The 25,216-nt window shown below is 40.7% G+C and overlaps 1 protein-coding gene across 1 annotated transcript in view; it reads left to right on the top strand.

Moving 5' to 3' along the window:
• The window catches only part of fbrsl1 (fibrosin-like 1), a 529,496-nt gene that overhangs the window by 346,476 nt on the left and 157,804 nt on the right, over positions 1-25,216 (top strand). Inside the window, 1 exon segment of the mRNA XM_055655520.1 lies at positions 16,517-16,546. Within this exon segment, the coding sequence (XP_055511495.1) occupies positions 16,517-16,546 (30 nt within the window).

The raw sequence follows: 25,216 nt of genomic DNA on the forward strand, positions 1-25,216 counted from the left end.
GAAAATAGCTGGTGTCTATGTAAAAATAAAAATAAATAAACCATGTGATGGCTAATTGTTTTGACTAGAAGTTGTATAAATTTTAAAATAAATTCTCTGAAGATAAAAATCTACTTATTTCCCCTCCCTCCTTGCCACATGACAGGAAATAAAAAGTACAACAAATCTGAAAAGATCCTGATGAATTATTGCAGTTGTATTTCTAATGGTCTCTTTAGGTTAAGCAACATTTTCTGTGATTCTGGTGGACAACCACATTCTGTAGAAGAGGGCAGTCTCATGTAGAGGCAAATGCCTTAGATCATCCTAGCAAGATAACAACATTGGTGACCTGTGTTAACCGTTTGTTTTACATGATCAGTCAGGAGGAGAATTGCAAACAAATTTTGACTGTGGTTCCATAATGTGAACTTTGTTAGGTTGTCCACATGTGGTTGGCATTAAAAATCTGAGAATGAAGAATGGGACCCATTCATGGAGAACTAAAGCTCAACAGGATGTCTGCTGATGGTAGCCCCATCTGGGCTGGCAGACCATACACAAGCTGGTATCCTTAAGTGTTGCATAGGTAGAGCTCTGAGTCAGTTTCCATGATCATCTGCTCAGATTTACATAGCTGTGCGCTCCCTTGATGAATTCCTCCTTTATAAAGCATTGGGTTTCGGCAATGGTTAGGCCTAAGTTACGTATTCTGTTTCTCTGTCTCCCTCTCCATGATGTTGCCTACATTATTTATTTGGATTTAGGCTATAAGCTGTGAGTGTAGTCCCAAAGCTTTTATCTTGGAATCAAATAGGTTGTTTTATTCTCCACTTCTTTGCAATTCTGATAGATCTGCTCTGTACTCTCGCAGGAGTTTCTTTCATGTTGTGCTGAAGACAATTAGTTGTCTTATGTCTTCTTTATATATTCATGAGAGCCATAAAAACAAAGATCTTGATGTGATACAAGGCTAAAGCCGAGTCCAAGCTTCATATAAACTGCCCTCCTGGTACAAATATTCTTTTATATGTCTACAGATGACAGCTTTTTATGGTCACTTAACAAAATGTCCCTTAACTGTCATTCCACAACAGGGGGTCCCTTCTGACTGATGTGCTGGGGGACTGTGGAATGCATCATTGCCTTCTTAAAATTAGTTTTAATGCCTTTGGCTATATTTGGTTGCCATAACTAATACACTCTCCTTGCTGCTTGAAGATACATATAAAGCACAACATTCACCATCTATGTCTGTAGTGCTCTATTTTTCGAGTGCTAGTAAACCCTAAGAGAGTAGAAAACAGAGTGCTGCCCTGAGGCTCAATCTGTTTCTTGCATTCCTATCTCAGCATTGCTTGTCTGCTGGCCAGCCCTTAGGGAAGCCTCTGCATGTTTCATCAAACTGTCTAAGACCCAGTGAAGCTGAGACAACCCTCTATTTTAGCCTGGGGCAAGTTCAAGTCAACATTCTATTTCCTTCCATTCTTGGCAAATGGCTTTGTGCCTGGAAAGGGCAGGAGAGGAAACATAATTTTACATGGTCCCTCCTCATGATAGATGTAGGCATATGTGGTAACCGATCAGTGTTGGACTTGTGGGACTCTGTAAAGGACACTGCTGAAATCTCAGCTATAAATCAGTAGCTCGCATTGCACTTTGCAGTAGCCTAACATTTTGGCATTTTTGTCCTTTGTGTGTTCAAGTCTCTTTAACAGTTTCATTCTGTCAGTATGTGTGATGCATAGAACTCCCCTTGCTGCAACCTATTAACTTGTTCCTGTGTCAAAATGATTAATAAATAATCTCTTCCCCCCCCCCCCCAAATCAATTCCATTAGTGAGATTTCACCGTCTGATCTGGTCACAAATACACTTGCGTCCTTTCCTGGAGTCCTTTCCTGGAGTTGCTGGACTTATTTGGGGAGGAAACTGTTGCCACATCACATAATTAGTAGATTTTGCTGACACTTCTTAAAGAATTAAAAGGCAATTGGCAGAACGAGGTGAATAATCCCCTACTAGTCTCTGTGGCTAATGTTGCAATAAGCACAATAGCCCTGTTTACAGTTTTGTGTAGGAGCAGGTGTTAACAGTGGGAGGAAAACCCAGGTAACAGAGCTCTTTATCTTTCAACAAGCCCCATAGCTGTCAACAGTTGCCGTTCTTTAGATTTCTTCAACTTCTTATTTTGACATGAGCCTTTGTCCAACTGACAAGGGCTGTGTGGGAGGTGAAGGCCGGTCTCTTTCTTCAGTGTTAACATTCCTTTGACAGTGCTGGAGCAGAAATTAGTTGTCTGACTTACACCAGTTTTGACAGTACCAGTTTTGTTCACTCATTTTGAATACATTGAGAAAGATTCTCAAGAGACTTCTGTGAACTCTTGGGGTCAGTTTGAAGTCTCTCGCATTACTTAATTGTATATTGGGACTGTTGCAAAACAGAACTGCAGCTTCAATCTTCCTTTTTATTTCCTTGAACCGAGGTCTTTGCCTTTCAATGGAAAATAATAAAAAGATGGCAAACAATGTTTCTTCAGAATTTTCCTATTAAATTCCAGTTTTCCAACCTTTTTATTTGATAAAATGTTTTCACCACAGATGTCTCTTTGTTTGTTAGTTTGACTGTAATCTAAAGCTAACCCCAAATGTTTCTGTTTCCTTTGTCAAAAAGAATTCTCAACTGATTTTTTTAAATGAAAATAGCCCAGTTATGGTAGAAGTACAACTGACGTGGTATTGGATATCTATTCTTGCTATTCTTGCTATTCTTTTTATGGATATTTTGTTTTTATGATTTCCTCCTCCTTGAGAAATAATTCATACAATTTGAATGAAAGTGGTAATGGCACCAATGTATTCATGATTATGCAAAAATAATGGAAGTTAAAAAAATTATAATAATATTGGTACTTGTAGACTAACAGAATCTCTAAATATTTAGAACTTATTAGTTGTGATCTTATCACCCAAAAAAAGATGTGTTTCTCACATTTAAGATCCATTCAGTAGATTTTATTTTTGGAGGGAGAGGGAATTGATTTCTTCAATGGGGTTTGGAGGTCAACAATATTTACCCTAATACAGACCTCACGACATGGAGTCGTCCGGCCATAAGGGATGGGGAAAAGATCCGCTGTGTGATGACTTCATATCACAGTACCAACACAATCTGTTCAGTTTCCCGGATATTTCAAAGGCAGAATCAGATCTTATTCTAGGATTGCATTTGTCCTGTAGCAGTATTACTAATATATTGAAAATAAATGTCATTTATACTAGTAAGTTCAATTTTGTGATAATCTAATAATATTCCATAGAGAATTTGAAAGTTGAAGCTACGCCAAGAGAATGGACATGTTTAAGTGGCCAGAGTCTTGGTTAAAATGTAACAAGTTGCTGCTGTTTTTTTCAGATATGATTTATTGTGACTTAACTAAAATATTCTATTATAATAATATGCTAAAACGCTAACATCTTTTCTATTAAAACGTATGGTGATGTAAATTAAAATTTTATAAGCATCCCAATTAAGTCGAAGATTTCCTTTTTTCTCATCCAACCTCAACCTTTCATGTGATTTTTAGTTCTCTTTCTTTTGCAGTTAAAATAAAATGCAGCGAACTCCAATAACTTGAAAGGTTTTTCTTTTTGTAGGTACCAATGTTGGTTAATGTGTTGAACGAATGGGCTTTGCTACAGAAAGCTATGCAGAAATTTATCACATTAAGTTAAACTCTTGGGTCTGTGCAGCATTCATAAGATACCCATTACTGTCACTAATAGATGTTACAGCCAAGAACTGAACAAATATGCATCAATTACAATATTGTCCACTTTACAAAAAAGGTGCAAAAAAATAGACAGTAACATCCCATTAAAAGGAATTGTCTTTAATACAAGGTCTCCTGTATAAGCCATAGTTTCTGATGTGCACAAATTTGCTGAAGCAAATCTGGTGTTGCAGAAACGTTTCATCTCCTCATTACGTATCTCTCCTCTGCTGCTGAGTTGTTGGTAAATAGTTCTATCCTCTTGTGCCTCCCCTTGAGACTGTTCTTGTCAATGTCGGCAGGATAGATGACCCTAATTTCACCCAATATTAGCAGTGATTGAAATGGCCAGAGCAACTTTTAAGTTATTAAGGAATGGGGAAAAAAGCCAAGTTTCCTGATTGTGTTATATATGAAGTGACTTTTGCTGGAAAGTGTAAAATGTGAATGCCAACTAAAATCAGCATCAAACTGGCAATGGCATCCTTTGGTTTTATGTGCTTTTCATACTGCGACGAGCTTTGCTCAAGGAATGGATGTCTATAATTTCCTGGTAAGTTTTTGTATTCATTTTTGAGATCTGCATGTCACTGACAAAGCCAGCCTTTATTGCCTGATTCCAGTTACCCTTGAGACGATGGTGAAGAATCACTACCTTCAATTGCTGCCATGCAGATGGTTTCAGGATTTAGATACAAAGATGACAGAGAACCTGGTGATTATATATCCAAGTCAGGATGGTGTGTGAGCTGGAGAGGAAACTTTAAGTGAAGGTGTTCCCATCCAAATACTGCCATTGTCCTTGGTTGCGGATGTTACAGGCCTGGGAGATGCTGTTTGGAGAGCCTGGACAAATCAGTGCTGTGCATTTTGTAGATGTTGCTATTGGTGGCAGGGTGATGAATATTTAGTGCAATTGATTGGATCCCAATCAAGCTGCTGCTTGGTCCTGGACTGATTTGAGTTTAGCTTCGTTAAAAACCTTTGGCACTGCACTCATCCATGTGTGTGGGAAATATTCTATTTGTGCCATGTTGATGGTGGAAAGGTCCAAACTCCTGGTCCTAGGTCTCTGCAACCACCCTCTGCAAATGACTTCCTGACACAAGACCACACTCAGTAAGGATAGACAATAAAAGATCCTCCACAATAATTTTCAACATCAACAATCCTGAAGGTTGCATTCTCAGTTCTCACTTATTATTTATTTTTTTATTCAAATCGTTTGCTATGTCGCTCTTCAAGGGAGATGCTAAATGCATTTCGTTGTCTCTGTACTGTACACTGACAATGACAATTAAAATTGAATCTGAATCTGAATCTGAATTCACTATGTTAGGATTTCAGTATAGGAGTAAAGAGGTTCTTCTGCAGTTGTATAGGGCTCTGGTGAGACCATATCTGGAGTATTGTGTATAGTTTTGGTCTCCTAATTTGAGGAAGGACATCCTTGTGATTGAGGCAGTGCAGCGTAGGTTCATGAGATTGATCCCTAAGATGGGACTGTCATATGAGGAAAGATTGAAAAGACTAGGCTTGTATTCACTGGATTTTAGAAGGATGAGGGGGTATCTTATAGAAACATATAGAATTATAAAAGGACTGGACAAGCTAGATACAGGAAAATGTTCCCAATGTTGGGCGAGTCCAGAATCAGGGGGCCACAGTATTAGAATAAAAGGGAGGTATTTTAAGACCGTGGTGAGAAAACACTTTTTCACCCAGAGAGTTGTGAATTTATGGAATTTCCTGCCACAGAGGGCAGTGGAGGCCAAATCACTGGATAGATTTAAGAGAGAGTTAGATACTCTAGGGGCTAGTGGAGTCAAGGGATGTGGGGAGAAGGCAGGCACGGGTTATTGATAGGAGACAATCAGCCATGATCACCATGAATGGCGGAATTGGCACGAAGGGCCGAATGGCCTCCTCCTGCACCTATTTTCTATATTTCTATGTTTACAATACAACTGCCCGGCCAAACTATGCTATAACTCAATTTGCAAGTATGCAGATGACACCATTATAGTGGGGTGGATCTCAATGTCGAGACTGAATACAGGAAAGAGATGGAGTCCTCAGTGGCATGGAGTCAAGACAACAACTTCACCCTCAATGTCAACTAAATCAAGAAGCTGGTCATCAATTCAGGAGGTGCACAAAAATGCTGGAGAAACTCAGGGGGTGCAGCAGCATCTATGGAGCGAAGGAAATAGGTAACGTTTCTGGCCAAAACACACCATTGAGGAAGCTGCCCAGTCTCTATCGATGATGCATATCACCAACATTTTGGCCTGGTCCAGACACATCGATGGCTAAGGAATCACACCGGTGGCTCTACTTCATCAAAGGCTGAGAAAATTCAGCTTGACATGACATCTGCTCTCTCTATCTTCACCCCCCCCCAACCAACATTGACCATCTATGCTTCATGCTGCCTCTGGAAAACAACCAACAGAATTAAGAACCACTCACACATCGGTCATTCTCTTTTCTACCCTGTCCATTGGGGAGAAAATACAAAAGCTTGATCATGCATCATCAGATTCAAGAACACCCTCCACAGATGCTGCCTGGTCTGCTGAGTTTCTCCAGTACTTTGTGTTTTGCCCACATTTCCAGCTTCTTTGTCTCCAATAGCCCCCTCCGTAACCAGTCTACTGAACGGACCACTCGCACGCTAGGCATGAACTTATGGATCTTCCTATCTAACTTCCGAAGAAGGATCATATCAATGTTCTTCAGAGATGCAGCCCAACCGCTGAGATACCCCAGCATTTTGTTCTATGCAAGATTTCAACATTTGCAGATCCTTGTGTCTTCAAATCTAACTTATTGCCGCCCTTGCACTTCTTTTACCTGCGCTTTCTCTGTAGCTAGATTCTGTACTCAATTTATTTTTCTCCTTTACACTACCTGATGATTTTGTGTATGGCATGCTATGCCTCGGTATATTACACTATATCTCGGCATATGCCTATACGAATATCAAAAGGATTTAGGACCTTTACAACAGTGTATCATTTGCACATCATGTTGAGATGCTTCCTCCATCTTTACTTATAATACTACCATTGACCTGACAAAGTGAGAATTGATTAAATAAGCCTGACTAATATATTCATATATGATTACTTCCAACAAGCTCATCATTGTTGATGTACTTCATTTTTGCTTATACGAATTTTTGATGAAGTTAAATAATCAAGAGTTACCTCTTTAGAACCACGCAACTGCAGATGCTGGTTTATAAAAACATACACAAAGTGCTGAAGTAACTCAGTGGGTCAGGCAGCATCTCTAGAGATGATGAATATGTGATGTTTCTGATTGGGACCCATCCTCAGACTGTAGGGGGGGAGGGGGGGAAGGAAAGCCAGAAGAGAGGAAGGGCAGATACTAGGTGGTTGAAGAGTTGTGTGAAAGGATTGAAGAGTTTTGAATTGTGAAGCTAGAGGATCATTAGGGAGAGGGTAGAAATGGGTGCAAAGAGTTACCACTTTTCTCATTCTCATTCTACCTGCCAAATTTATTATTCTCCACTTTTGAATGTTACTAGACTAAGTGGGACTAGTTGGGTCCCGTCCCCTCAACGCGTGGTTGCGGGGGAGGGGCGTCCAGCGGCGTCACACACACACACACTAACTCCCCCCCCCTTGATATTATATTAACATAATTAATTTGCTCCTTTTACCCCATCCCTCACCCTATCCACTCACGTAAAGCCCCCAACTGCGCAGGCACGGCTAGAGAGGGAGGGGGTAGAGAGAGAGGGCAGAGAGAGAGAGAGAGAATAGTTATGTGATATATGATTGATGATTCCATGGTGGCTAACAGCCCCATATTACTTCAGGCAAATAACTATTCATTTTAAGTCTAAGCAATAGCCGCCATTGAATTATTTAGCCATATCATACATTCCAGCTAATCCTGTTGTCACGTTTGTGCTGGAGTTATGGACACTAATTGTAGGTGTACAAAGTTTCCTTCTGCCTGTTTGAGGTGCACTATGTTAAAGAAGCTGAACAACTCTGTACCCTTTTTATTGCTTGAGGCCAATCACAAAAGCTTAACATTTTGTTGTTTCTCCTTGACTTTCAGTATAACTGTTGCTTTGACTTGGAATATTTATTTCAATATGTTTTTATAATCTTTATTCATTTTTTGAGCTACAATTTTCACTGGCAAGACCAGTATTGCTTATCTCCAATTGCCCTTGAGAAGATGGTAAAATGCTGATTTTGTCATAATGTTCTTGGGTAAAGAGTTTCAGGATTTAGACCTGGTGATGATGACAAATGCCTGTTGGAGAAGTTCATTGTCTGGAGCTTGTTGACAGAATTGGCATTTGATGTAATCAGCCTGTATTAGGCCTTACTGTATTCTGGTGTGGACATCTGCATTTCTGAAGACTTGCAGCTGAATTGATCCTTGCAGTTATTGAAGAATAACTCTATATTTGACATCTCATGAAGAAAAAAAGAATTGACAAGCAATCTGAAGGTTGTGTGGCCAAGGACAGTAACCTGAGGAACTGTGTTCCGAAACTGGGATGATTGACTACTAATGGTCATAACCAGTTTGCTTTGAGCCAGATATGACTCCATCCAGTGGAATGTTTTCCCTCAAGCCCATCTTGTCACTGTAACTTGCATGCTGTATTTTTGACAAGAACAAAAACTTGCTTCTCCTATGAAATTTAGCTCTTTGATCTGTGTTTGGACCCACGCTGTGATGCTATATGGAGCTAAGTGGTCTTGGCAAGACCCAAACTAAGCATTGATGACACAGTTATCAGTGAGTAATTGCTATCGATAGTACTGCTGGTGACAGTTTCCATCACTTTGTTGCTGATTGAGAATTGATTGATGTCATAATTACCCAGATTGTATTTGTTCTGCTTTTTATGGACAGCGTATAATGGGAAGACTTTCCATATTGTTGAGTGGATGCCAGTGCTAAAGGCGCAGCTATTTAATTCTGGAGTACAAGTCTTCAGTACTATAGCCATGAGATTCTTTGGTTTCATACCCTTCACTGCATCCAGTCCCCAAAGCCATTTCTTGATACCACATGGAGAGAATTAAAGTGGCTGTAGATTGAGTTCTGTGACAGAGATTACAGAATGAAACCCAAGATGGATTTTCAGTAACGGCATTTATAGCTTAGCATGATAACAAGTTGTTCTGCTTTGTCTTCGACACATTATTGCTGCGCTGCATTTTTGTTGAGCATGGAAATGCTTTTGAAGCCACCTCCTCTCACCATTTAATTGTCCATCACCATTCTTTACTAGATGTGGCAGGAATGCAGAGCTTTCTAATCTGTTAGTTGATAAGGTTACAGGATCAATCCTGATATGGCAATTTTATTGTTAAGACTCAGGCAAGCTTTTAAATTATTACATTATTGTACAGAATGACAACTTTGTTTAAACAAGAGAGATTTACTTTGAACTTTAAAATTATCCATATAGCTCATTTCCATTTTGTGTAATTATTCTAATATGTTTATTTTTTTATTTTAAGGAGCGTTTGTGTTTTTGTGGCAAGTTGCTTTCATGTTTTAAGAATGAGCATCAAATGTGTTCTGTACATTAGTCGAGACTTGTTGGGGGCATTTATATGTCATCATGTTTAATATTTCTTTTTGTATTCATTTCTAACCCTCAAGAGCACTGCTAATTTTAACAGAGTTCTATCAAGAGCATTCAGTCATAATATTTGTTCAGTCATTTTAAATATTCCTCTGAGACAGACACAAATTGCTGGAGTTACCTAATCCCATTTTTTGCCTTCTCCCCATAACCCTTGACACCCATTCTAATCAAAGACTTGTCTATCTCTGCCTTAAAAATATCCACTGACTTGGCCTCCACAGCCCTCTGTGGCAATAAGTTCCACAGATTAACTACTCTCTAGTTAGAAGTTACTAAACTAAAGAACTAAAAGAAGTTCCTCCTCACTTCGTTTTAAAAAGAGAGCCCTTTAATTCTGAGGATATGACTTCTGGGCCTAGACTCTCCCACAAGTGGAAACATCCTTTTCACATCCACTCTATTTATGCCTTTCATTATTCTTTAAGTTTCAATGATGTCCCCCCTCAACCTTCTAAACTCCAGCGAGTACAGGCCCAGTGCTGTCAAACGCTCATCATATGCTAACCCACTCATTCTTGGAATCATTCTTGTAAACCTTCTCTGGATCCTCTCCAGAGCCAGCACATCCTTCCTCAGATATGGGACCCAAATGTGCTCACGGTACTCCAAATGCGGCCTGACCAGCGCCTTATAGAGCCTCAGCATTACATCTCTGTTTTTGTATTCCAGTCTTCTTGATAGCATTGAATTTCCCTTCCTTACTACCTATCTGACTTGCAAATTAACTTTTTGAGAGTCCTGCACCAGCATTCCCAAGTTCCTTTGCACCTCTGATTTCTGAATTCACTCTCCATTTAGAAAATAATTCACACCTTAATTCTTATTACCAAAATGCATAACTCCACACTTTGCCATACTGAATTTCATCCGCCCACTCTCCTAACCTGTCCAAGTCCTTCTGCAGAGTCCTTGCTTCCTCTACACTGCCTGCCCCTCCACCTATCTTAGCATCATCTGCAAACGTGGCCTCAGAGTCTTCAGTCCCCTTATCCAAATCATTAATATACAAAGTGAAGAGAAGCGGCCCCAGCACCAACCCTTGTGGAACCCCACTAGTCAATGGCAGCCAACCTGAAAAAGTGCCTTTTATTGAAACTCTTTGCCTTCTGCCATCCAGCCAACTCTCTATCCAGGCTAGTATCTTCCCTTCAATACCATGGGCTCTCATCTACCCTTCCAGCCTGACGTGCACACCTGATCGAAGGCTTTCTGAAAATCTAGAGAAACAACATCTACAGCCTCCCCTCTTTCTCAAAGAACTCCAGCAGATTTGTCAGGCAAATTTTTCACAAAAGCATGCTGACTTTGGCCTATTTTATCGTGAACTTCTAAGTACTGTGTAATCTCATCCTTTATAATCGACTCTCAAATCACTAAAGTTCGGTCCCAATCCCAAACGTCACCAATTTATTTTCTCCAGAGATGCTGCCTGACTGGCTGAGTTTCTCCAACATTTTGTTTCTGTCTTTAATATAGCCCATCATCTGCAGTTGCTTTTTATTCAATACTCCTGTGTTTGTTAAAAAGTAGCAATTCATTCCACAGAGGAAAATGAGCTAATGAATTCATTCTTGCTATGGCTCGGCAGTTATGTTCTTGCCTCTGGGCCAGAAAGTTGTCAATTCATATCTCACAGCATATCTTGGCCCTTCAAAGCTGAGACGAGAGTTGCATAATCTTTCTGGTTAAAAGCTAACCATGTCCATCGACATAGTTAAATAAAAGATCTAAGGGCATTATTTGAAGAAGATAAAGCCCATATATATCTTGTCCAGAAAATTACTAAAATAAATGGCCATCTATGACATGCTTTATGGGAATTTTCTATATGGAAATTTTCTATTGTATTTCCAACATAAAAATAATAACCACACTTGAAAGGCAATTGGCTGTAAAATACTTTGTGACATTCAAAGGTTGTGTTACTCTTTAAAATGATTTTTGTTCTTCTAAGACTGTTTTTTCCGCATTGATGACATTGAAACCTTAGTTGCTCAGAATGCAGGAGATCAAGTGTAGAGTCAGGTAACAGAGACAAGAACCTTGAGGGCCTGATAGTTCAAACTGACATTTGCTCATCACCCAGCTCGTAGTTGTGGCCACAACATGTGCTGGTTGGAAAACATGAACCATCACACAGTGCTCCCAACAGTTCAAATGGCTGAGACTGTGGCAAACCTAGTGCGATTTCACATGCATCAACCTGTCGAGGTTGTCACGTGATCAACCCTCATGTGCTGGTGATGCGACTTCTGTTGCTTCGTAGATGATTAAGTTCAGTATCTTTGTTCTTTCTCGTCTGTGCTCTTTGTCGGGGTGATGAATGGTTTAACACCCCGTATTATTCCCCATCTTTAATTGAAGTAAAGTGGATAAGTAACCCCGAGTATTCAGATGGCATAATCTGAAGTGTTATGTCAATCCTCTACGTTAGAACACAATGCAGAATACCAGAATGGCAATAACAAAAGTGTGTGAAAATGAGAAATGTTTACAGCTACTTATTGGGAACCCCTCTGAACAATTTATTCTTTCTGTCTCAGACTTCTGCAGTTAAATTTAAACTGTGTTCATTCATTCTTCAACTTGGGCCCTTGGCAGAGAAATTCATACAGTATACGTTGTGGGGCGGCACAGGGTAGAGTTACAATGCCAGAGACCGGGTTCGATCATGACCATAGGTGCAGTCTGTACAGAGTTTGTACGTTCTCCCTGTGACCGCCGTTCTCCGGGTGCTCCGGTTTCCTACAACATTCCAAAGACGTGAAGGTTTGTAGGTTATTCGGCCTCTGTAAATTCTCCCTAATATGTAAGACTAGACCAAGTGCAGACCCGTTGGGTCTGCTCCCCCAATGGTGTGATCCCCCAACCCAATATTCCACCATGCACCGTCTCCTCCAACGGAACTGAACCCGTTCCCAAATGTAAGATTCCAGCACTCCCCTGCCTCCCTCAGCAGTGGATTAAAAAAAAATTCCAATTTCACCTTCCCTGCCTGCTGCAGCAGTTCCAATTGCAATACCAATTGGCCCTCCTCCTCCTGTTGAAGCACTTGCTGTGATATCCCATTGAGGTGAAAAGTTCAGAGTGTTCCTGTCTTGCAACTTTGTTTTGAAGTGTGTTGGAAGCTGATAGGAAGGAGCAGCCGTCAACGAATCAAAAGGCAGAAAGGCAGCCGGACGCCAGACGGCAGGCGGCAGCCATACAGTTTTAATATATAACTAGACCAAGTGCAGACCCGTTGGGTCTGCTCCCCCAATGGTGTGATTCCCCCAACCCAATATTCCACCATGCACCCGTCTCCTCCAATGGAACTGAAGCCATTGCCAAATGTAAGTTTCCAGCACTCCCCTGCCTCCCTCAATTGCACCTCCCCTGCCTGCTGCAGCAGTGAAAAGTTCAGTGTTCCTGTCTTGCAACTTTGTTTCGAAGTGTGTTGGAAGCTGATAGGAAGGAGCAGCCGTCAACGAATCAAAAGGAAGGAAGGGATCCGTACTGCAGGCGGACGGATGGGTTTGAGTTTTATATATTAACTAGACCAAGTGCAGACCCGTTGGGTCTGCTCCCCCAATGGTGTGATTCCCCCAACCCAATATTCCACCATGCACCCGTCTCCTCCAATGGAACTGAAGCCGTTCTCAAAAGTAAGATTCCAGCACTGCCCTGCCTCTTTAAAAAAAAAAAAAATCCAATGGCACCTCCCCTGCCTGCTGCAGCAGTGAAAAGTTCAGTGTTCCTGTCTTGCAACTTTGTTTCGAAGTGTGTTGGAAGCTGACATGTAAATGGAGAAGCCTGTTTATTTTTGAAATACTTACTTGGGGGTGGGGGGGAGAAGGATTTGATTAAAAACATGTACTTCAACACGACAAAATGAAATGAGGAGCGGATACTTAGAAAGAAAAGCGAAATCTCTACCGAAATGGAAAATATCTCGGAGATTGAGCGTCTGGATTGGGCGTGGCAATGAATCAAAGGAAGAAATGCAGCCGGCAGCCGTACATGCAAATGAATCCATTCCGATTGGACATCTGCGAGCATTGGCCATTCCGATTGGACATCTGCGAGTATCGGACACGAATCGAAAGGCAGGAAGGGCGCCGGTCGGCAGTCGGTCGGATGGGGCCAGAGTTTTAAATATAGATAGATAGATAGATAGATAGATAGATAGATAGTACTAGTGTGAATGGGTTATCATTGGTCGATGTGGACTCAGTGCTGTTTCCATGCTGTATCTCTAAACTAAACTAAACTAAGATTACCCACCTGCTTTGCTGAATCGTAGCCTGATTATACATTTATTATAAAAATATATGGTTTCTTCCCAGTGATCTGGATTTTAACAAGCTTCAATTCAAAACAGAGGCTAAAATATCATTGACCGGTAGTCAATGGGGTAGTTTGCTATTTTTAAATGCTTGAGCTCCACAGCACCAAATACAAATTTCAGGCGTACTGATGAAATTAATGATTTATCTTGCACTGGTTATTTATCTTACTGAGTCAGAAAATCTAATGATAAAACAAATACTCTGGTTGTATTTAAACATAATTCTTGATTATAGGTGAAAGACGTATGCTTGAGAAGGTGCATATATATTTGTGAATCTGAAGTATTCCTTAAAGAGCCTGTTCCACATGCGATTTTTTTCGGCGACTGCCGGCACCCATCATAGTCGCAGCCGGTCTCCGAAATTTTCAACATGTTGAAAATCCAGCAGCGACCAGAAAAAGGTACGACTCTTTGGGCGACTACTCACGACCATACAGGCGTCACGTGTCGACATGTCATGGGGCAATGCCTGTATGGCCGTGAGTTGTCGCCCAAAGAGTCGTACCTTTTTCTGGTTGCCGCTGGATTTCAAGATACAAGATACATTTAATTGTCACATGTGCCAGATGGCACAGTGAAATGAAATTCCCATACAGCCATACAATAAAAATAAAAGAACACACACTATAGAATTTGACATAAAACATCCCCACACAGCAGAATCAAAGTTTCCCACTGTGTGGGAAGGCACCAAAGTCAGTCTCTTCCTCCACTGTTCCTCGTGGTCAGGGCCTCGACTGATTTTCAACATGTTGAAATTTTTCGGAGACCTGCTGCGACTATGACGGGTGCCGGCAGTCGCGAAAAAATCGCGTAAGTGGGGCAGGCCCTTTAGAGGAATTGTATAAATTAATCTTGGAAGGCGAGGGGGGGGGGGGGGGGGGGGGGGTGCACATTGTCACTAGTTGCAGATATTCCTCTTCTACTGGTTGAAAGGAAACCTAAAGACATCAAGCTTCATCTCAATGTTGCACGTTATTTTACAATGTAAATATCAAATAGGACATAAAAGCAACTGATGTCAGAGCTTTGAATCAGTGCCGATGTGAACTATTCACAACAATTTCTTGCATATAATTATTTAAATGAGAGTTCCTCCAACCGACCTGGAATTAAATTCAATGACCTTTATTAAACTTAGGAAATATGGCTATAGGTTAGATTTCACTTTGGTGAATATGTGTTTCCCATCCATCTAGGTGAATGCAGGCAAACATAGCACCTGTGAGGCAATAAAAGATATCAATGCAACTGGAGTGGTAATCCTTCATTCAAAGTGTACATGGCATCACAAGAAATTGAGCTCAAATTGTGACCTCTGCTAGATGAACTGTGGGATTCCACTATCTGAATTGGTAGTTTTTACTCATACAATCCACGTCTGCAATTCAAAAATGGCTAGTCTGATTAACAATTGTCACTTATTATGGCTGGTATGTGCACAACTTCCATCCCTGCAGATTTCTGTCAAATTAACCCATCTGGCATGTAATTTTCTGACATGCAACCAGCCATGTTGGCTTTCTTTGAAACTCACAGCAACACTGCAGATATAGAAGCTGTGCCAATCATAATTTGCATCAAATGTTGTCTGTACATGCACAGTTATGCCAAGAAGTTTGGAGCATTTTGCAGCCCAGCTTGTAGGATCTGCACAACATGGCTACATATCTATTATTAGTGGCCAGCAGCCTCAGAGGGGTGATATAACCTTGGTTGGTGGCAGATGAAGCCAATGTTTATTGATATGAGGTTGTTTCTCTAGAGTTGGCACACTGTGCTCATTCTCACACATCAACCTTAGATGGTATATCATCATTGGCTGAAATCTGATGTTCTATTGTTTTTGAGGCTCACTTATGTGTAAATGTTGTGCAGACTTGTAATTTGCAAGTGTAATAGAGATTTGAACTCATCAAAACCTTTGCAATCTAACAATCTCGTACTCTTATCACATCAAATTTTGTTTTGACAATATTCTCTGGAATTTTCTTGTGACATGCCAATCCTTTTGCACGTCAGGCATAATTATGTAATTAGAGTATTATTTGTGTAATGTGTTATTGGCTTAATTCTTAAAAGCAATTTCCGATTGCATAGCCTGCCCAGTGAAAGAACAGCTGGTAACTGAGGAAATACTTACTGGTAGTTTTTCCTCATTTTTCTGTCACGGGTGTTCGGACTACCTTTTTAAAAAAAAAAGAAAGGTAGTTTACTTATAGGAGTTCCCTCAATCTGTTAAATTGTGTCAGTGCTTTGTCAATCAAAATTGATAATATAAGAATATATAAGAATTGTTTTGTGATAACTGGGTAATACCACACGTGATGTGATATTATCGGGTACACAAATCAGCTGATTCCCAAATTTGATCTTATTTTGCACAATTGACACAAAGATGGGAAACAAAGGCTGTCAAGTGATTGGGTTCCTCCTATTGTTAATAGTGAAACTCCAGGAATGGGAACCTGTAGACATCTAAACTGAGCTCATCAGACCAAGCAAACGCCACAGATGAGTAACTTATCATTGGACTTGGAATTACATTTGAAAACAGCAAGGAAGCTGTCCATTGATCTATGTCACGTTGATAAGAATAGCAACTGGAAATTGCAGTTTGGCTTTTTGTTATTCTGGCCATATGAAAATCTGACAAATTTCTTTAAACCAATCTCTTAATTCTTTGTTATATCGGAAATGGACTAAATGATTAGCAATACATTAGGCAGTTTTAAATGTGCCTTTAGATTTGAACTAATTTTTTTTTTTTTTTTCAGTGTGACAGTGAGAGTGACATTGACGACAAGGTAAGACTAATTTTTTTGACTAAGTGTTTGGTTCCAATATATAGCAGCTCCCAATGCTGCCTTAATATCTCTGAATCTAAGACAATCTGTGGTTAATGTTTTTACAAACCTATAATTTTGATTTTAGGAACAAATTACATATTGTTAATGTATTGTTACGCCAGAATCTATACTAGCTAATGAAAAACAGCAGTGCAAGAGATAACTGAAAAGAGCAGCTGAATCTCATACACCACAAATGTTTTATAGAACAATGAATGTGAGTTGAGTAAGTCAACAGTATTGTTAATTGAAGTTAAGTTTGTCTTGGTAGGACAAACAGAGTAAATAACAGGAACATTAACAGTTTGATGTGCTGGGGAACCTTGGCGTGCAAGTCCACAGTAGGTTGAAGGGCATTGAAAAAGCCATTTGTTATGCTTGCCTTCTTATGGCAAGGCATTGAATACAAGAGTAGACACGTCATGTTACAGTTGTACAAAGCATTGGGTAGACGACAGTTGGAGTATTATGTACATTTCTGATCACTACACTACAGGAAGGGTGCGGTAATAATAGTCCAGAAGAGATTCACTTGGAAGTTGCCTGGAGTTATAAGGGGAGACTGGATAAACTGGTTTTATTCTCAGTGGAATATAGGAGGCTGAGGACCAACCTTCAGAGGTTTATAAAATTATGAGAGACATGGATAATTTCTTTCCAGCACAGGGGAGTCTACAACTAGAGAGCACGGGTTTAAGGTGAGTGAGGAGAAAATTAAAGGAGAAAAGTGCGGTTTATGCACAAAGATTGGTGGTTTTCTGGAATGACCTGCTAGAGGAAGTAGTAGAAACAGATACAATAAGAACATTTAAAATGCATTTGAATAGGTACTTCAATAGGAAAAGCGTAGAGGGATATGAACGTAATGCAGGTAAATGAGATTAGCATCAATAGGTATCACTTTCAGCAAGTATGAGGTGGACAGGCCAGTTTCTGTAGTGTACAATTCTGTTTCTTCGGTTATATAAGCCCCAATAAAAATGTATTCAGTCACTTCCAGCAACTTGTGAATTTATCTAGAAAATAAGGAACCTTCTTATATGTTGTGACTACTGAATAAAATTTGTTTCCGAAATATGGTTTTAATTGAGCTAAAATAGTTGAGCAATGTTATTGTGTGATTTGTTTTGGGAAGAAGGACATTCTGGTAAGGCTTTCTGCAATTTTAGAATAATTGTACATATTAATTATTTTTAACTTACATTTGTGAAGGCAATAAGAAGCCTTTTGTAATTTATTTAGCATTTTCTTCTGTTACATATGCAACATGCATGTATAAAGATAATTTCATTTTCTTATGAATTGTTGTTAAAATGCAACAGCTGTAATGTACTCTATTTTGAAGATGCTGTAACCTCTAAATGATAAACAGAGACACTCTAAATGTTAAGGTAGAACGGTAACTTTTGGTGCAACATGTTACCTAAAAATCAATATGCAGATGGAATATTAATTAGCACTGTTTGAGGAGCTTTGAATACTTTGATGGTCTCAATGATTGGCATTCCTTATGGTTGCAAGACTGTCCTTTGCTGTGTATTAATAACGACATAAGTTTTAGTTGATCGTACTGCTTAATATTTTTTAGACTTGAGAAGCTGATTTTACTTTAGCAAACTTTAAAAGAGACTGCTGACATACATCTCCACATTTAATTTCTTAATAATTAATTGCTTCCAATTAACAAATGTTTAAATTACTAAGTTTATTTTACCAGATCATGAATGTTTTCTGAATATTTGTATTTCAAGTTTTTCTTGAAGAGGAAATAAAATGTTTGAAGAGGACATTGTCTAGTTCAAAATCTGAAAGCATGGTTGAGTCCACAAGTCCACAAGTGCACACGCCCACACGTCCACACGTCCACACGTCCACAGGTCCACACGTCCACACGTCCACACGTCCACAGGTCCACACGTCCACAGGTCCACACGTCCACACGCCCACAGGTCCACACGTCCACACGCCCACAGGTCCACACGTCCACACGTCCACACGCCCACACGTCCACACGTCCACAGGTCCCACGTCCACAGGTCCACACGTCCACACGTCCACACGTCCACACGCCCACACGTCCACACGTCCACAGGTCCCCACGTCCACACGTCCACACGTGCACAGGTCCTAACGTCCACACACGTCCACACGTCCACACGTCCACAAGTCCACACGTCCACACGCCCACAGGTCCACACGTCCACCCGCCCACACGTCCACAGGTCCCCACGTCCACGTCCACAGGGTCCACACGTCCACACGTCCACACGTCCACAGGTCCACACGTCCACACGTCCACAGGTCCCCACGTCCACACGTCCACAGGTCCACACGTCCACACGCCCACACGTCCACACGTCCACGCGTCCACACGTCCACACGTCCACACGCCCACAGGTCCACACGTCCACACGTCCACACGTCCACACGTCCACACGTCCACACGCCCACAGGTCCACGCGTCCACGCGTCCACAGGTCCACACGTCCACAGGTCCACACGTCCACAGGTCCACAGGTCCACACGCCCACAGGTCCACAGGTCCACACGTCCACACGTCCACACGCCCACACGTCCACACGTCCACACGTCCACAGGTCCACACGTCCACACGTCCACAAGTCCACAGGTCCCCAGGTCCACACGTCCACACGTCCACACGTCCACACGTCCACAGGTCCACAGGTCCACACGTCCCCACGTCCACACGTCCACACGTCCACACGTCCCCACGTCCACACGTCCACACGTCCACAGGTCCACACGTCCACAGGTCCACACGTCCACAGGTCCACACGTCCACACGTCCACACGTCCACAGGTCCACACGTCCACAGGTCCACACGTCCACACGTCCACACCCACACGTCCACAGGTCCACACGTCCACACGTCCACACGTCCACACGTCCACACGCCCACACGTCCACACGTCCACAGGTCCACACGCCCACACGTCCACACGTCCACAGGTCCACACGCCCACACGTCCACACGTCCACAGGTCCCCACGTCCACAGGTCCACACGTCCACAAGTCCTGACATTGGTACCTGTTTTCCTGGAAAATGCTGCTTCAATTTAGATTTAAACTCGATTTTTTCAGAGAAAATGTTTTAGTGTTTCTTAAAAGAATTATGTTTGCTGCGATGTTTGCTGTGATGTATTTACAGCAAGGAAAGAAAAAATCCAAAATGTTGCATTGGACAAAGCGTTTAAGAAAGCTCATAAAATATCAGTAACTTAGGTGATTTTGGGGGTAAAAGATCAGTTAAACCTAATAACAATATATTGAAATACAAGCAATATGTACTGTTAAACTGATGAAGTGGTAATACAAATTTTAAAAAAATAAAATAGACCTAAAGCCCATCTGGTGGGGTGATTTCAGAGTTGAATTTGGAATCTTCCAGGATTCTTGACTTTGAGATCCTCTCACATTCTTATAAATTCTACTGAATATAGACGATCTATCCTGCACTGATGGCCCATTTGTCTTGATAGACACAAAAGAGTGGAGTAACTCAGCGAGTCAGACAGCATCTGAATGGATGACGTTTCGGGTCGAGACCCTTCTTTTAATACAGCTACCAATGTCACAACCTGTTGGACTCAACCATACTTTCAATTTTTTGAACGAGACAATGCCCTCTTTAAACATTTTTTTCCTCTTCAAGAAAAACTTAAATATTCGGAAAATAAGGCCTATTTGCCTTATTGGAATTAGTCCAGTTATGACGTAATGCTACTATTCCAACATTTTAATCAAAATAATATTGTGGGATAATTTAGCACATAATGCAATCCTGTACAAAATATATAGAATTTGGTGCTGAGGTAGGATTGTGTAGGAAGGAACAGCAGATGCTGATTTATACCTAAGATAGACACAAACTGCTGGAGTAACTCAGTGGGACAGGCAGCATCTCTGGAGAGAAGGAATGGGTGACTTTTTGGGTCGCGACCCTTCTTCAGACTGAGAGGCAGGGGAGGAGGAGATACGGAGATAAGGAAGTGTAAGATGAACGAGACATCAAAGAGGGTGGAGGTCGAGGTAAATATAGAATAGATAATTGTTAGCTAGGAAAAGGTAACAACAAAGCCATCAGAGATAAAATGTAATTGGGGATAGCCAGACTGGTCAGAGAACTGGGAAGGATGAGGGATGGAGAGACAGGGAAAGCAAGGGTTACTTGAAGTTAGAGAAGTCAATATTCATACCGCTGGGGTGTAAGCTGCCCATGCAAAATATGAGGTGCTGTTCCTCCAATTTGTGCTGGACCTCACCGTGACACTGAAAGAGGCCCAAGACGGAGAGATCAGTGTGGGAATGGGAGGAGGAGTTAAAGTGTTTAGCAAACTGGAGATCAGGTAGGTTTAGGCGGAGTGAGCGGAGGTGTTCAGTTAAACGATCGCCGAGACTGCGCTTGGTCTCACCGATTGTGGTTAGGATTGTGCAGGGTGATTGATGGTGAAAAGGTTGTTCTTGAACCTGTAGGTGATGGTTCTCAGAGTTCTGTACCACCTTCCCTATGGTAGCAGCAAGATGAATGTGTGGCCAGAGTCCAGTGGGTCTTTGATGATATTAGCTACCTTCTTGCAACACTTCCTTTAAATCCCATCGATAGTGGGAGGTCCGTACTCAAGATGGACCAGGCCATGGCCACCATTTGCTGCAGCCTCCTCCATTCTTGGGCATTATTTTTAACTTTAGAGCTACAGTGCAGAAACAGGCCCTTCGGCCCACCGAGTCTGTGCCAACCAGCGATCACCCCATATACTAATGCTTTCTTATACACTAGGGACAATTTACAATCTTACTGAAGCCAATTGACCTACAACTTGTACGTCTTTGGGATGTGGGAGGAAACCGGAGCACCCAGAGAAAACCCATGTGGTCACAGGGAGAACATTCGTACAGAAAGCACCCATGGTCAGGATCGAACGGGTTTCTGCACTGTAATAACTCTACCACTGCATTATTCAAGTTATCAAACCAGGCCATTCAGTATGCTTTTCACCGTACACTTGTTGATGTTCGGTGACTGCCCGAATCTTCTTGATCTTCTGAGGAAGTAGAATTTTCTTTGTGATTGCATTAATATGCTGGGGGAAATAAATTGAGGCACATCTATAACAAATAAATGAAGGCATATAGGTTTAAATAGCAGACATTTCTTAGGATTTTGATCCTTCAACTCTCAGCCAACCAGCTACTAAACTGATATTTAGTTTTGTTTCATATGATGGAATTAACAACAGTTTAATTGGAAGGTGAATATGCCAATAAAGTGTTTTACCTCGTATGATTGTTATCTAGCAGATTAGATTGGCATTTGGAATACACTGATGAAATTACAATGCAAACAATGTTGATTGCCTTTTAAACAGTGATATTGGAGACTAGCTATTTAATCATCTTTACAATGTTCAAATTAAAATGTTATTTCTCATAATATAGGGAATATAGACGCTGAGTAGAAATCTAGTTATAAACTGCATTTTGAAAGCAGTGCATTAGTAGAGCAATGCATCACTGGAAAGATTTAATTGGGTAATGACGACATTTATAACTGTATTTGTTAAACAAACCTATTTGAAATTGTGTAGAACACTGAAGTCTTTTCACAAAAGATGAATATTAAAATCTGTCCAACAGACATTACTGGCTCTTGTGTAGACTATGGTTGATTTTAGCAGCAGCATGATTAGGCCATGTACCACTTGAGCCTGCTGCGCCATTGAGTAAAATGATGGTTGATCCAATCATTTTCTTCATCTCCAAAGATATGAAATATATTGCAGTTATGTAATTCTGTATCCTGTAACCTGGCTAAGAAGCATCAAACTTCAAGACAGGTTCTGTCTTAATGGCACCTGAATAGTTTAAAGCACATAAGGAATTAACTACCATTTTGAATCATTATTACTCCTGCACTAATCTCTGGTTTATATAGCCTTAATGTTAGTGTGGAAATAACCTACTAGAACATTGCATTTGTCACTTACAATGAACGGTGAGAAACTAGGAAGCAGAATACCATAAAATAACATCATGTTTTATTGTGATGCATTCAGTTACGTAATTAAAGAATATGAATCCATTACAGAATGTTTGCCAAGCACTGAAAAAGTATAAAACATTCACATACATTTAAATTAGTTGGATATACGCCAATATTTGTTACAGTTTCAACATCTTCAGGAGAGGGGGAAAGAAAATTTGAATAGGAAGAGATTTTTTTGACAAATCACCTCCAAACTAATAATATTAACAGATGAAAGCTAGATATTTCCTTGACGTTTTTTGTGAAAGGGCAAATTTGGGAATTAAACTATTAACCAACTGTAAGTTTAATACTAATAATGTGATAATTTGAGAACTGTCAGTTAGAGGAGCACAGCATCTGCAAATTTGACAATCCAATGATTAAATTGCTTGATGTTGTCATGCCGTCTGGGGGGAAATGGCCCAACTATTTAAGCTTCATTTATCTCTGTTTATCCATTTTACGTTAAACATCATTGAAAGAAATGATCCGAGAGCCACTCTGTTCTTTGTGGGAGCTTGCTGTGTACAATTTTGGCTGCATATTTCTATGCAACTGACAACACACTAAATTGGTTTTAAACTCTTTTAGAATATCCAGTGATCATGAATGAACGCTGTACAAATGCAAGTTTGTACTTATTTTTCCAGTTAATCCTTATCAAATCAATGTAAGGCCTCCCGATGGCCCACTGGCTGATGCATAATTACCTTTTGTTTGCATCGCAAGTAAGCAACCCAACCTCCACATCACTTCCCATCTTATAGTATTTCTGTTTGCAGTATTTGTGAGTCACAGTAGCACTGACCACCATTGTTACTCCATTTTAACATGATCTACTTGCCTAATTTTGTAGTTTGACCCAGTTCATGGATCAGCACCACTGATTAAGTGTATCTTGGATGTTTGGTTTTCTTGATCTATCATTCAAGTTTTTGGTGATATACCACCAATGAACCTTTACCTGTACCATTCTTTCCTGCATTCATTCTCCTTGATCTCGGCCAAACAACCAGATTAGTTTTAAGGAATCAGAATATTCTATATCCAAGTGCTTCTCATGAACGTTTATTGTCTGAAGGCAATAGACAATAGGTGCAAGAGTAGGCCATTCGGCCCTTCGAGCCAGCACCGCAATTCAACATGATCATGGCTGATCATCCCCAATCAGTACCCCGTCCCTGCCTTCTCCCCATATCCCCTGACTCTGCTATTTTTAAGAGCCCTACCTAGCTCTCTCTTGAAAGCATCCAGAGAACCTGCCTCCACTGCTCTCTGAGGCAGAGAATTCCACAGACTCACCACTCTCTGTGAGAAAAAGTGTTTCCTCGTCTCCGTTCTAAATGGCTTACTCCTTATTCTTAAACTGTGGCCCCTGGTTCTGGAATCCCCCAACATCGGGAACATGTTTCCTGCCTCTAGCGTGTCCAAGCCCTTAACAATCTTAAATGTGTTGAAATGTGTTTATAAGTATATCCACAAAGTATTGTTTACGAAAGAACTGCAGATGCTGGAAAAATTGAAGGTAGACAAAAATGCTTGAGAAACTCAGCAGGTGAGGCAACATCTATGGAGAGAAGGAATAGGTGACCCAAGGGTCTCAACCCGAAACGTCACCTATTCCTTCTCTCCATAGATGCTGCCTCACCTGCTGAGTTTCTCAAGCATTTTTGTCTACCTTCCACAAAGTATTGGCTATTCACAAAATATTGGACAGTTTCTCCCTTTTTAGTACATGATGTCTTGCTTGGGTTTCTGCTGTGACATTCATAACTTGCAGCATTTCTACACTTTTATAGCCCTTTATATGCCACATTAGCCGAAGAGCATCAGGTTTTCAACATTATAATAACATTTCTAAATACTAATTAAAAATCTAATATTACAGTAGGTATACTACATTATATGACTGGATATATAATATCCGTATAAATATAATGTAATGGGAATAATTTAAGCTTATTGAGGTGCCTTGAGTTGCCTTAGGATCAATAAGCTTTTATTCAGCAATGCTAATTTTTTGAACATTCTCTATTTTGGAATATTTGGCTTTTCATTGGTTTGTGGATTGATATTTATGGTAAATGTACCACCCATTATCCCAGGAAAGTTACAGGTATAGTTCTATTTTTTCTATTTTTTATTTTCATTTCATTGTAAAATAATCCATGTAGAATTGGTCAGATACTTCAGAAATATTCCTCACAGTGCCACAGACCCAGGTTCAATCCTGACCTCGGGTGCTGCCTTTGTGGAGTTTGCACGTTCTCCCTGTGACCATGTGTGTTTCCTTTATGTGCTCCAGTTTCCTCCCACATCCGAAGGTCGTGTAGGTTAATTGACTTTTGTAAATTGCCCCTAATGTGTTGGGAGTGGATGAGAAAGTGGGAATACATAGAGCTCGTGTGAATGGGTGATCGATGGCCGGCATGGACTCGGTGGGAAATAGGGCCTGTTTCTGTGCTGTTTCTCTAACTAATCTAAACCCCATGTGACCGGAACTAGGCGATAAAATTAGCCTTATCATTTCTTGATTCCAAAATGGTAACATACAGCATTATAGCAAACTAAGAACTTTGG

Source organism: Leucoraja erinacea, chromosome 25 (assembly GCF_028641065.1).
Source record: "Leucoraja erinacea ecotype New England chromosome 25, Leri_hhj_1, whole genome shotgun sequence".
Taxonomy (NCBI): domain Eukaryota; kingdom Metazoa; phylum Chordata; class Chondrichthyes; order Rajiformes; family Rajidae; genus Leucoraja; species Leucoraja erinaceus.